Below are 14,282 nucleotides of genomic sequence, written 5' to 3' on the forward strand. Positions count from 1 at the left end.
TTTAAATGGTTTCCTTTCACCATCATTATCATTTATGGAGACGAATATATTAATGGAAACCAACCATTTTATTTAGTTGCAAGATGGTGTTGCACAGCGGTTAGAGAGCTGGCTTTAAAGTCAGGAAGATGTGAATTTAAGTCCTGCCATCTATGGCTGTGTGATGCTGGACAGGTTACTTAAAGGCAACTCTCCTAAGACTGGAATTTGTAGGGAAAGTCCTGACCTGCTTTGGTAGAGGGAGTTTCCTGTAGGGATGAAATGGCAAATTCAGTCCCTGTCACTTTATTAACTTAAACAATAAATGTAATTGATTCTTCTTTGCATTTTTCTGACCAAACCTCTCGACTTCTGATAGGGCAATGCTTTTCATATAGTAGAAAAGCAATGAGGGTTTCAATTCTGTCAGCACATAATACACACCTAAAGTACTGGACAAGATGCTGGGAATTACAAAATAAATGAAAAATAATCTCTGATTTCGAGGAGCTCACGTTAAGTATGCACAAGCGTGCAGATGCACACACCCGCACGCACACACACAGAGTTCAAATACATAAGAGCATTTGCAACTGAGAGGATAAGGAAACACAAGGTATAAGCAATGGTACCTGAGCTGTGTTCTGAGGCAAGTCTTTTTGAGATGTAAAGGTGATCCAGGAATGCAATCGACATTTGAGAAATGCAAAGGGAGGAGGCTGAACATCATTAAGTGCAACGGTTTGCAGGTCAGCTCAACTGAAGTAGAGTCCATGAAAGCGAGTGATGAGGGCAGCTAAGTGATGAAGTGGATAGAGCATCAACCCTGAGGTCAGGAGGATCTGAGTTCAAATCCAGCTTCAGATACTTGACATTTACTAACTGTATGACCCTTAACTTTGATTATCTTAGCAAACAAAAAAGAGGGGGAGTGATGTAATATGGGATTGGAAAGGTAGGTGGGAGCCATTATGAGAAGAGCTTTGAATGCCAGGAGGAGATTGTATTTTATTTGTAGAGAAAAGAGGGAGTTATTGGAGGTTTTCAGGTAAGGAAGTGGCAGCGTCAGCTCTATTTCAGGAATATCAATTAGGAAGCTCTGTAGAGGACGGATGGATGGATGATTTGTTTTTGGTATGCTTCTTTTTTGTTTGGTGCTTAGTTATTCCATATAGTTTTCTTTAGGTTATCATCTTAACACCTTTTATTGTTTTTAAAAAATTTGTCATCCTTCTGTAGTTAGAGTGAGCTCCATTTCTTTCCCCTTCCAGCCATAGACTTGTGCATTAATAATGTTTCTAGACATTGTGGCAGATGCACAGATGGGCAGCACACAGTAACGGAAAGGATCCCTGTAAGGAGGTCCTCCCAGCTGGATAAGTCACTTCTCTGATCTCACTGAGCCTTAGCTAGCTCCTTTGTAAAGCAGGGGCAATGCTGTTACTAAATTATTATAACCAAAATGCTCTGCAAGCTAAAATGTTCCATGTCAGTGTACGTTGTTATTGTTATTATTGCATACTACCTGGCATTAGGTTTTTGAACAAGGCAAAAATGCAAGCGAAGAAAGTGAAATCTTCCCATTGGTCTTTATTGGAGAGCAAAGCCAGCCTGAATGGCTAAACATCTTCACTTCTCCCAAAGTTCCATTGGAGTCAATATTTTCAACTTCAGTATTTTCAATTCAAATGAGCTGTTTACATTAAATGGTGTAGAATGGAGTTTATCTCTCTTTATTTTCCTTCACCCTTCACAAAATGGACACAGTAAATCTGCTGAAAATAGTGATGGTGGAGGGAAGTGGATGATTGTTGACTTTGCAGAGTCAATAGACACCTGAGACCTGAGTTTAGACATCAGCTACTTGATTCTTGAGCAAGTTTCACTAAACCTCTCACCCTCATTTTTCTCACCTGTAAAATGGAAATAAAGATGGCACCCACCTTAGAGGGAGGTTGGGAGGAAGAAATGAGATAAGGTGTCAAGAAAGTGGTTTTCAAATCTTAAAGTTCTACAGAAACGCTAGCTACTGTTATCTTCTTATCGGTCTTGATGGTGTTCAGATGGAAATGTTCTAAGGAGAAGTCACTCTCCTGTATTATTCTTTTATGGTGACCAAGCCCAGGACACAGGTAGAAAAGCTCCAGTGTTCTGGAATTGAATAAGTCTGGGGGTGTAAGCTCATCTTTCATAGGCTCTTGGAAGCCTTCTTTAATTCCCTCCACTAGTGGTCACAAAGACAGGGATGTCATGAGCCTCTTGCTATTAGCACACATGAGATCTTCTACAAAGCCTTTGTGTTGTGAAGTCTTTTCACCTTTGCAATTTGGAGATTGTGAGTATTCAGTATACCAACATCTATTTTAAAAATACCGTTATTTTCAAATTTCTGTGGATTGGTTATTTTTGTTTTGTTTTAGGAGGCAATCAAGGTTAAAATGTGACTTATCCAGGGTCACACAGCTATGGAGTGTCTGAGGCTGGATTTGAACTCAGGTCCTCATGACTCCAGGGCTGGTGCTTTATCTACTACATCACCTAGCTGTCCGCTAGGCTCAGTATTAAATTGAGGTGATTATAGGCAATGATTCTGTCTGTAAGGACATACTCACTCTATTCATTTTATTTACTGAATTTCCAAGGGTACTTGAGCTGTAAGTTGTCTGTGAGCTTATAAACGGTAGTGAGTTTCTGGCATATAGTTCTAGTTTCCAGCTAATGTCTTTTTAGGTATCCTGTAGACATTTTTTTTTGTAATCTTGTCTTTATTATATCATTCTTCTCATCTTTTTTTGATGGAGTCCAGATATAAATAGTCCTTGGAGAGTATTGCTAGCCTACTACTTTTTAATATTTAATATGCCGTGGATCATTGCACAGGTGGTTAAAATAATTGCTTTTAGTAGTTGAATAAAAATATTAGAATGCAAGCTCATCCTCTGTGGGCTCACTGAGAGCAGTCTTGGGACAATTCCAAGAGCAGACAGGATGAGGGGATGGCATACACTTCGTTTGATTACTTCTCCAACATTCATTTGAGAACCTTTGCTTGTTTAGATTTCAAAAGTGTTTTGTTCAAAAACTTGCGTACCTTGTTGGTTCTGAGAATTTGACTTGGTGAAATCTATTAAAAATGTTCTTGAGTTTTTAATGGATATCTTATATCCTAGAGATTGTGGGTAGCAGTGCAGTCTGTGCCAATGGTACACTCCCAGTATCATTTATTGTTTAGCACAGTGCCTGGCACATGGTAGGTACATAATAAATGTTTATCGACTGACTGGTTGAATTCTCTAGGATAAGTTGAAGTCTGTATTTCTTCTGTGGGAATTTGTCATCTGTCAATTCATGAAAGATATCAAGCATTGAATATAATATTTTAGTGACCAGGTCACGTCTGGTGCCAAGCTATTATAGAATGAAGTAATGTATGGCACAGTTTCTACCATTTTTAATATTTTCTCGTTATTGATAGTGTAAAGAAAAGGAAGGTATGTAGTATTGGAATTGGAGTCAGGATGACGAGTTCAAATCCTGTTTCAGACATTTACTTGCTGGGTCACTCCAGGCAAATTAATGAATTGCTGTCTGCCTTAGTTTCCTCATTGGTAGAATGAGAATATTAATGGCACCCACCTCACAAAGTTATTGGGAGGACCAAATGAGATAATATGTGTAAAGTACTTTGCAAACCTAAAGCGCTATATAAATGTGAGCTATTATTATTCCCTACTATTAATATTGTCATCGTCTTCTTACTTTTCCTAGTGATGTTCAGATAGAAATGATCCCAAAACAAGACTATCCTTCTACTCTTTCTTTATATTCAGGGTTGTAGACCCTTGCACAGCTGGATAAAACACCTGTTTTTTATTCATCTTCCATAGGTTTATTGTTGTTCAGTTGTTTTTCTCTTGGCAGAGATACTGGAGGGTTCTCCAACTCATTTTACAGATGAGGAAACTGAGGCAAACAGAATTAAGTGACTTGCCCAGGGTCATACAGTGAGTAAGTGTCTGAAGCTGGATTTGAACTCAGAAAGGTGAGTCTTCGTGACACCAGGTTGGGTACTCTATCCACTGCTCCATCTAGCTGCCTGTAGGTTTATTACTATATTGTTATTATTAAAAATAAGAGTATGTGAAGCATGAATAAGGAAGAGGAGACAAGGGCATAGATGAATCACAGATGGGAAGTTAATTTCTAGAAAAGTAGTGTTCACTGAATTACTGTATTCCAATGATTCTCCCTGGGATCTATGTATACCCAGGCTGAAGCTGTCCAGAAAGCTCTAGGCTGAATAATCTTTAGGTTGAATTAATTGGGTTGTGAAAGTGATTTTCTACTTTAAATGGCTCAGCTTCCATCTGTTTGGAGATGTTAATGGTATTTTCCTTTAAACATTTCGTGGGAAGACCTAATTATTTTTTTATGATACTGACAGGGACTCAGACGTTATAATCATTGGCTATATCTAATTAGCAACTGATTGGAAAGCTAAGCAATAGCTTCCCATCTCTAAAGCAATTATCCAAGGACTTTCCTCACAAGCCAGTAAAATGAGGAGCTCAGTTATTAGTAGTATCCCCATTTTGAAAATAAGGAAATTGAGGCACTGTCAGGTAACATGACCTGTTAGTGGTGATAGGGCTAGCACTGAAGCTATAAGTCAAACCCAAGTCCTAGGTCTCAAATCCAATATTCTTGCCACTGCACCAGATAAATACTTGCACCTATGTAATTTTTTAACTCATTCAGACCATAGAAAGAAACTATAAATCATTTAGTCAGTCAATCAACATTTCTTAAGCACGTAGTAAAGTTGCCAACATTGTGCTAAGCACAGGAGATACAAAGAAAGGCAAAACAACAGTCCCTGCTCTGGAGAAGCCCCCAGATTAATGGGGGAGGCATTGTGTAAACAGTTACGTACACATAAGATATAGACAGGATAGACCAGACATGATCTGAGCAAAGGCACTAAAATGAAGGGGACCTTCAATTTATTTTAGGTTACTGGTTTAGACAGCTACAGTGGATTGAGGGCTGCACTTGGACTTATGAAGACCTGAGTTCAAATCTTGCTCTAGATATTTACTGACTTTGTGACCCTAGGTAAACTGATTAACCTGTCTGCCTCAGTTTTCTCATCTGTAAAATGGAGATATTAATAGTGTCTATTTCACAGGATTGTTGTGAGAATAAAATGAGCTAGTGTTTGTAAAGTACTTAGCCAACCTTAAAGTGCTATGTAATTACTGCCTTTTTTTTTTTTTTTTTTTTTTTAGTTTATAAGAAAACAGGCTTAGAGTCTTTTAGGAGAACCTTTACATCATTACATTGATTTGCATTTAATATTGAACAGTTAAAAAACCCAAATCATCCATGAGTTGAATGTCCCTTCAATCAATTACTAAACATTTACTAAAGTGTCTACTACATGCCAAGCACTGTCCTAGGTTCTGGGGATACAAAAACAAAAATGAAGCCGCCTTTGCTTTAAATCATGATGTATTTTAGCCTGTGAGAGCACAAGTCAAATGTATCTCATTATGAAAAATTTGTTGTGTGATTTCCTCCAGGTTGTATGTGCACCCAGATTCTCCTTTTACTGGAGAGCAGCTGCTGAAACAGATGGTGTCATTTGAAAAAGTGAAACTCACAAATAATGAACTGGATCAACATGGCCATGTAAGTGACCTGCCTTGAATGGTGCAATTCCAAATGTGGAATTTGTTTTTGGAACTGATCCATCTCTATTTCTCTCTGTTCCTTCTCCTTCTATCTTTCTTTCTCCTTCTTCCTCTCTTTTTTCTTCCTTCTTTCCTCCCTCTCTCCTTCCCTTCTTTCTCTTTCTTTCTTTCTTTTTCTTCTTCCCTTCCTCTTTCTTCCCTCCTTCTTCTCTTCCTCCCTCTCTTTTTTCTCTTTCTTTTCTCTTTCCATCTCCTTTCCTTTCCTTTCCTTTCCTTTCCTTTCCTTTCCTTTCCTTTCCTTTCCTTTCCTTTCCTTTCCTTTCCTTTCCTTTCCTTTCCTTTCCTTTCCTTTCCTTTCCTTTCCTTTCCTTTCCTTTCCTTTCCTTTCCTTTCCTTTCCTTTCTCCTTTTCCATTCTCTTTCTTTTCTCCTTTCTCTTCAGAATAACATTTTTTTCTATTGGGAACATGTGTACCATTTCAGTAGGGGAAATAAAACAAGCACACAAACAGCTATTTAGGAAGATAGGATAGGATACAAATAAATGTAGCATAAACTATTATATTTGTTATATTATGGTTAAGTACAGGAGAAATGCAAACCTAATGCTAGGAGAGACTAATGGAGGGTCACTTAGAAAAGGTTACCAATACATTTTAAGCTTTTTTAAAAAGTATGGTAAATGTTGACTGAGATAACTGATTAAATCACTGAATAGATATGATCTCATCAGTGTGCATATTCCCTATTTTGCTGTGGATTGCAACTCATCCATAGTTGCCCATCTTCTTCGACCCCTGTCCATGTTTTTCCAACAGTTTGCCCCTCAAGAGGTTCACTAGATTTTCTAGGGAGCAGTCTGGATATCTCTTAACATCACAAGGATACCTGGAGAGCACAGAGGCAGTCCATGGGCTGTCTATTCCTTTCTCTTGCCTCTTGACCAACCTATCTTCTTTATCATCTGTACTTCCTTTGATGGGACTGTTTTCAATGGTCCTTCCTAATTGCTTTATTGTACTGCTTTACTGCCTCCTCATGGCCACTGGGCAAGATCTCCATTATCCTTTTGATAATATTTATTTTGAGTTCTTTGAAGACCATTGTTCTATGCACTACAATCATGCATTATACATATGAACAGGGTTAAAATAATAATAGAAAAAGTAATCATTCACACAGTGTTTTAAGTTTTGCTAAATGCTTTGCATGTTATCTATTTTGATCCTTACGACAACCCTCTGAGGTAGGTGCTATTATGACCCACATTTTATCAATAAGGAAACTGAGGCTGAAATCAGTGAAATGATTACCTCATATCACAATCTAGTTAAGTGTTTGAAGTGGGATTTGAACTGAGGTCTTCCTGCCCCAAAGTTCAGCATTCTACGTACTGCATCCACCACCTACCCACACTACTATAGGGCAGTCTTTCTTTCTCTGCTGCTTTTATTTTGGTTCATGAAACTGTAGTTATCCACACATCTTGTGTGAGTTCTAATTGAACCATTACAATTTATAATCAGTCAATGCAATTTTTCCAGAGAAGTGGGTGGGTCTGTAATGAACTTTTCCTACACAAGGGCCATGTGTAGATATAAGGAAGGATGTGTGACATCTTATTTTGGAGCAAAGAATGGGATTGTACATTTCCCAGAAGCAGATGAAGCCATTAGTAACTTCTTCATTGGGCAGACCAAAATTAATTTCAATCTGTCAAAAGACTTATGCTGTCTGTATGAGCTGATCAGGAAACCTAGTGCTGGACAGATCTGCCTCATGCCAGGCTTGAACACAAGAGCCATACGTGGAACGAAACATTAGGCAAAGTAGGTAAACATGGTCCTGGGCTCAGTAAATCTTTTCTACTTCATGAACTCTGATTATTTTGACCAATCTGAGTGGCCACGAAGGAAAAAATCATCAAATTTCCAAACTGAACTGGAGATTAACAAAAGTTTTATATATATATATACAAAACACACACACACACACATATATAATACATACATATGTATTATATATGTGTGTGTGTGTGTGTATACCAGAGAAATAGAGATGGATTTTTATATATGTATATATCTGTGTGTATGTATGTATAGCACCTACTTAGGGCCAGGCATGCTAAGTGCCTTACAAATATCTTATTTGATCTTCACAACACCCTCTGTGAGGTAGGTTCTATTATTACCCCCATTTTGCAGTTGAAGAAACTGAGGCAAACAGAAGTTAAATGACTTGGCCAAGATCATCCAATTAATAAGTGTCTAAAGTCAGATTTGAACCCTGGTCTTCTTGTCTCCAGACCCAGTCTCATGTACTAGGTGAGCAACTGTGGATAAGTCATTTAACTTCTCTGACCTCAATTTCTTAACTTGTAAAAGGGATGGGGCATGATCTCTGAGGTCATGTCCTCATCTGAAATGATGAAACTATGAAATAAATCTCTAATCTTGGAAATTCAATCATTTTAGCATATGGAAGTGGAGCTATTTTTGGAGCTATTCACATAGATGATCACAGGACAAAGAATTTATTTTTACCTGAAAGATCAACTCAGCAATGCAAAATTGATGTATTTCTAAATAAAGACTCAAAGTGCAAGAGAAAATTGCTATGTTGACCTATTGAGCATCACAGTGTTAGAATCTAAGATCTAGAACTGAAATAAACTTCTGAGTCCACCTTCTATTTTATGTAGAAAGAAAGTGAGACCCGGAACAGGGAATGGACTTGCCCAAAGTCACACAGGCAATAAGTAGAAGAGTCTAGATTTGAACACAGGTCCTCTAACTTCTGATTCAGAGGTAAAGTAACTTGTCCAGGGTCATCCAGGTAGAAAGCATTAGAGGCAAGATTCAAGCCCCAGCTTTTGAACTCTGTTGCACTGATGTAAGTAAATGTGCTTACAAACTTGAAAGTATTATTTCTAAGTGTGTTAGGAGTGCAGATAATCTGGAGGGGGTAGAGTCCTTCAAGAAAAGGAAGGTGAAAGTATCCAGAAGGAAAGGGTAGTCAACTAATATCTACAACCTCTAAAATATGGAATAACCATTTTCTGAAAACCCTGTAGAATTAGCAAATGTGATCCAGGGAAGAGGCACAGTCCAGCTACATGACTGTAATAACAGAAATAGTAACAAAAATTCATCTCACCCCCTTTGTCTCCCTTCACTTAGGTCCCTTCACTGTAGAAAACATGCCTTTTTGGAAAAGTGATTCCGAATTGCCCTGATTTCATTATATCTTAAAGTATTTGCTTCCAAAAGAAATATGGAAAAGATTACTATGAGATAACCTGGTTGATGAGTGTTGTTGCAATAACACCTATAGCTGGGTAGCTTTTATTAGCATCCAAATGGAAAATGACTATGCCCAACAGCACGATATGATGCTAAAACCAGTGCATGAATGGGCCATGAATTAGGTCAAGATTTCCATGTACCATCTGGTCTTCACCTCCTAGTCTTCCTATATACTTAATTTCTTAATTCAGTCTTTTGGGGCATGGAGCTTATTGTTCATATGCTGAAACAACTCTGGGTCACGACAAACAGGGCAATTTGTAATGACATAATTGATATCAACAACTCAATTAGGTGCTAGCAGTCTTCTCTTCCCCACCACCCCCTCCCACCTCTGTCCCAAATGTCTAAAAAAGGAAACAAGATGCATGTTCTGCTTGAAGAGTTGTTATTATTTTTAGTCTTTAGGGGATTCATGGAGGTGGCCCTTTAATGTAATCCCATGATAATGCTAGATGTATCCTTATGCTCTTAGAAGATGGATATGGGTGAAATTTAATCTTTAAATTGAATTTTAAAATGTAGATTTTATGGTTTTATCTCTTTCCTTTTCCTTCTCCTCCTCTTCCTCCTCTTTTTTCTCCTCTATTTGTTTAACAATGACATTCACTAATGTCTCACTCTCATGCCGCATTCTTGCAAAAAGATTAGCCTTGGGTTCTTCAAGGCTCTGCCAATGGAAGCAAATTATCAGGTTCTACCAAGCTCTGAAGGCTTACAGGGCAGGTCCAGCCTTGTAAAACTTGGAAACAACCAAAGAGAGGAGAAAGCCATCGCTATATACTTGGCCAATAGGCAGTGGATGTTTTTAGTTGCAGCAATTTGGAAAGACTATCTTCCAAAGAGTGGAGGACAAATGCTCTGTCAATAGAAGTATTCACTGTGATGAAAATTCTCAAAATCTTAAGATTTAGAGTCAGAAGAAAGCTCAGTCCACCCAGTCTAACACCCTCATTCTATGGAAGTAGAAACTGAGACCGGTGATTTGCCAATGTTCACACAGGGAGTTAATTACCCAGGCAAAACGGGGACTTGAAGTGAGGTTTCCTGACTCCAAGCCTAGATCATTGTGCCATTCAATAAACATTGATTAAGCACCTAAATGTGTGAGTCACAATGCCAGAAAACACAGATCCTTATATATTTAAAGTGACTATAAATCTAAATACTAAAATTGAAGGAGCAGTGGATTTGGAGTCCTGGGGCCTGGGTTCCAATCTTGGGTCAGATGTTGCATCCTATGTGGCCTCAGACCAATATTTTAATCTTTCTGGTACTCAGTTTCCTCAACTGCAGAATAAGGGAATTGGAGTAGATAATCTTATCACCGGGCTGGATGCAAGATTGTGAATTTTCAACTGCAGCAACTCATAAAGACTATCACAAAACAGCAAAGAGGTTCCGATATGCTTGAGTTTGGGGAAATATGTGTGCTGATGACATGCTTTCACAAAAGCAGTTGAATATTCCCTTGCAACCTGGACACCTAATCCTGACAGTTCAGTTTACAATCCATAATCCTAAACAGGCAAGCTTGCCTATCTTGAACCATAAAAAAAATCTGTTTTAAAATTTGGCTACATTAATTCACATAAGGTCTGGTTGAAACTGATGGCCCAAACTTTCTACTTCTTTTTAGATTATTCTGAACTCTATGCACAAATACCAGCCCAGAGTCCATATCATCAAGAAGAAGGACCATACCGCTTCCCTGCTCAATCTGAAGTCGGAAGAATTCAGGACATTTATCTTCCCGGAGACTGTGTTCACAGCTGTCACTGCCTACCAGAATCAGCTGGTGAGTAGGCAGCATGCATGTTCGTTACATGTGAGAATGATGCTATGGCTTGGAGACGGCCTTTCCTTTATGCTGGATATCAAGGGGTTACAACACGACAAAGATGAGGGGTAGGGAATACTCGTTTCCACCATAAAACTCAAGCCCAATTTGGAGCCAGCAGCTTGTCAGAACCTAGAATACTTAAGGTTATCCTGTGAATGGGGTTAGAAGGCTGTTATGCCTCTGTGTTTTTGTACTCCCTCTTTATCCCATTCTTTCCCCGTGTTTGGTGTTCACAGTCCTTCATCATCGGATCCCTTTCTCCTTTTCCAGTCCTTTTGTGCCTAACCCTCATGCCCTCTGTGATCCAGTGACCCCAGCCTCCATACCATTCATCACCCAAGACACTCTGTGGCCTGACTCCAGGCCTGGAAGGCTCTCCCTCCTCATCTCTGCCTCCTGGCTTCCTGGCTTCCTTCAAGTCCCAGTTAAAGCCCTACTTTTTACAACAAACCCTTCCCCAGCCCATACTAGTACTTTATCCTGCCTATATACCTTGTTGGAGCTCCCTTGTTCCACTGATGGTGAGCATAATCCCTTCATTGGACTGTGAGATCCTTGAGGGCAAGGACTATCTTTTGTCTTTCTTTCTATGCCCAGATCTTGGCACACAGCCTGACACTGTGGCTATTTAACAAATGTTTGGTGTCTGACAGACTGATTCTGCATGGCCCCCTTGTGTGAAAGATCAATGTGTGGCATTATTTTGATAGTTTACACTTCACCAGGAAGAATGACCAGGCTGACTGCCTCTACCATGTGGCTGAGCAAAATTAGGAATCCAAGACTAAACTCAAAACCAAAGGCCATGCTTCCAAAGTCCAACAGCTTTTGTTTAGCACCTATTGTGGTCTAGGCACTATGCCAGGCGCTGGGGATAAAAAGTCAAAAAGGAAAAAGTCTTTGTCCTCAAGGAGCACACATTTTGGGAAGGGATGCAGCATGCAAACAGAGAAACACATATATATTTGTTTGAGGCAGAATCTTAGCAACTGATGGGTATCAGAAGACTCTTTCCATAGGATGTGGCAGGGCAGCTTCATCTTGAAGGAAGCTAAGAGTTCTAAGAGATCTAAATAGAGGAAACTCTATGATACAGTGTGAGGAATACTTATTAATACTTATTTAGCTGTGTGACCTTGCACAAGTCTCTTAATCTCTCTCACCCTCAATTTCCTCATCTGTAAAATGGGGATGATAATAACACCTATTCTCGGAGTTGTTATAAGGATCAAATGAAACATTTACTAAAGACTTTGCAACCTTCAAGTGCTATATAAATGCAGTCATCATCATCTTCATCACCACCACCGCCATCATCATCACCACCACCATCATCATCATCACCACCGCCATCATCATCACCCCCACCACCATCATCATCACCACCGCCATCATCATGATCATGGGAGGAGCATTCCAGGTTTTACGAGTAGCCAAGGGCAGGGAGATGGTGCAATGAACTCTAAGTCTGGGGCAGAGTTGGGGGGAAAGCCTGGAAGGGACACAGGGTATGTGAAGGGGAGGCCTATGAAATCCATGTGGAAAGACCTTCTTATTAGTGATGATGATAACGTCAACGAATGATGATAGCTGACATCTCTATAGCACTTCCTAGGTGCCAGGCACTGTGCTAAACATTTTACAATCATATCTCATTTGAACCTCACATCAACTCTGTGCTATAATGAGGTACTGTTATTATCCCTATTTTACAGGTGAAAACACTGAGGCAAGCTAAGGTTAAGTAACTTACCCAGGGTCCCACAGCTAGTAAGTGTCAGAGGCTGGACTTGAACTCAGGAGTTCTTGACTCCAGATCCAGTGCTCTCTGAACTATGGTGCTACCTTGCTATCCCCCAAATAAGCATAGAGTCCTATGAAAAAAGAGAAATAGAAAAGAAAGGAGAATAATGCTTAATGATATAATTTTAACAAAAAAAAGAATTATATTTAATAATATAATTTAATAATATAATTCTCTCAGCTCATTTTACAGGTGAGGAAACTGAGATAAACTGATCATTTCTCATTAAGCCTACTTTAATTTCATTTAAGCCCCAGGGCAAATGAATGCTTATTTTCATGACTCCTATAAACAAAATTAAACTTCCCAATAGAAATTCTGAAATTGCTTCTAATTTATTGTATGCCAAGAGTTTTATTTATGAGCAATAAAAATGGAAACTTTTTTTGGGTCATTTCTCCCCTGTCTTTTGCAAGGGGCTAATTACATTTCTGTCATTATTAGATAAGAGTTAAATACATTACACTTTCAACAAACTATCTCATAATTTAAGATGTAAAGGTCACTCATTTGTTTGAACAGTCAAACCGCTGCTCTAGAGTTGAAGCATAGGTTAAGTTCCATTGTTTAATGCTTTTGAGGAGATGTTGTCTTCGTGGTTGTGAGACAGTCTCTGGGGAATAGTCTTGCTTTCGATAGCATGTCGTTTATATCTGCAAGACCTAATCAGATTGAGGAGACAGTAGGACTGTACTTACTTACTATAGTAAGATGGGAAAGACCTCAGTGGTTGGATGGAATTTGTATTATAGTCTTTCCTGAAGTTCTTAAGACTCTAAGGTTCTAGGGACCCTTAACACTAGGGGCCCATCAGAGCCTCCAAAGGCTCTGATGGTACGAGGGAATAAGAGGGTTGATTAGTCCACAACAGCCAATAATTCTTTGGCGAAGATACTGGAGTGGGTTGCCATTTCCTTCTCCAGCTCATTTTACAGATGGGGAAACTGAGGCAAACAGGGTAAAGTGACTTGCCCAGGGTCCTACAGATGATAAGTGTCTGAGACTGTATTTGAAATCTGTTATTCCTGACTCCAGACCCAGCACTCTACTCACCACGCCACCTGGCTGTCCCATGGGTGTTAACAACTAGTTTTTCTTAAGCCGAATCAGAATTTCAAAAAATTGGATATTTTATTGATGATACTTTTGAACTTTAACACTTATATATTTAACATTTATCATAAAGTTAAAACAAGTGGACAAAAGTGAAAGATAAATCCACGAAAAGTATTTATTCATGGGAGGCAGTGTATAGTGGATGGAACTGAACATAAGGGTCAAGTTCAAGTTGGGTTCAAGTCCCATCTCTGATATAGATTGGCTATGTGACCTTCAGGGGTTTGGAACTTGTGGCCTCAAGGTCACATGTGACCCTCTAGGTCCTCAGGTGTGGCCCTTTGACAAATTTTGTTCCGTGAAGTTTAGCTTCAGTGAAAGGGCCACACCTGAGGACCTACAGGGCCCCCTGTGACTTTGAGGCTGCAGGTTCCCCTTCTGTGTTGGGCAGATCACTTAACGTGTTCCAGAAAACTCTCTAAGACTATAAGTTTCAGGGGGTATTGCCCCACTGGGAATCTTCCTAAACCAATGAAATCATAGGACTGATCCTCTCCCTAAAGTATTGCTTAAGAACAAATTAATAAAAAGATGTCTGGTGAC

General features: G+C 39.2%; 1 protein-coding gene across 1 annotated transcript in view; it reads left to right on the top strand.

The window, feature by feature from the left end:
* Positions 1-14,282, top strand: part of TBX20 (T-box transcription factor 20) — a 72,027-nt gene that overhangs the window by 15,171 nt on the left and 42,574 nt on the right. Inside the window, exons 4-5 of the mRNA XM_072598858.1 lie at positions 5,562-5,670; positions 10,616-10,774. Of these exons, the coding sequence (XP_072454959.1) occupies positions 5,562-5,670; positions 10,616-10,774 (268 nt within the window). The remainder of the gene's footprint in view (positions 1-5,561; positions 5,671-10,615; positions 10,775-14,282) is intronic.

Source organism: Notamacropus eugenii, chromosome 3, assembly GCF_028372415.1.
Source record: "Notamacropus eugenii isolate mMacEug1 chromosome 3, mMacEug1.pri_v2, whole genome shotgun sequence".
NCBI classification, from domain to species: domain Eukaryota; kingdom Metazoa; phylum Chordata; class Mammalia; order Diprotodontia; family Macropodidae; genus Notamacropus; species Notamacropus eugenii.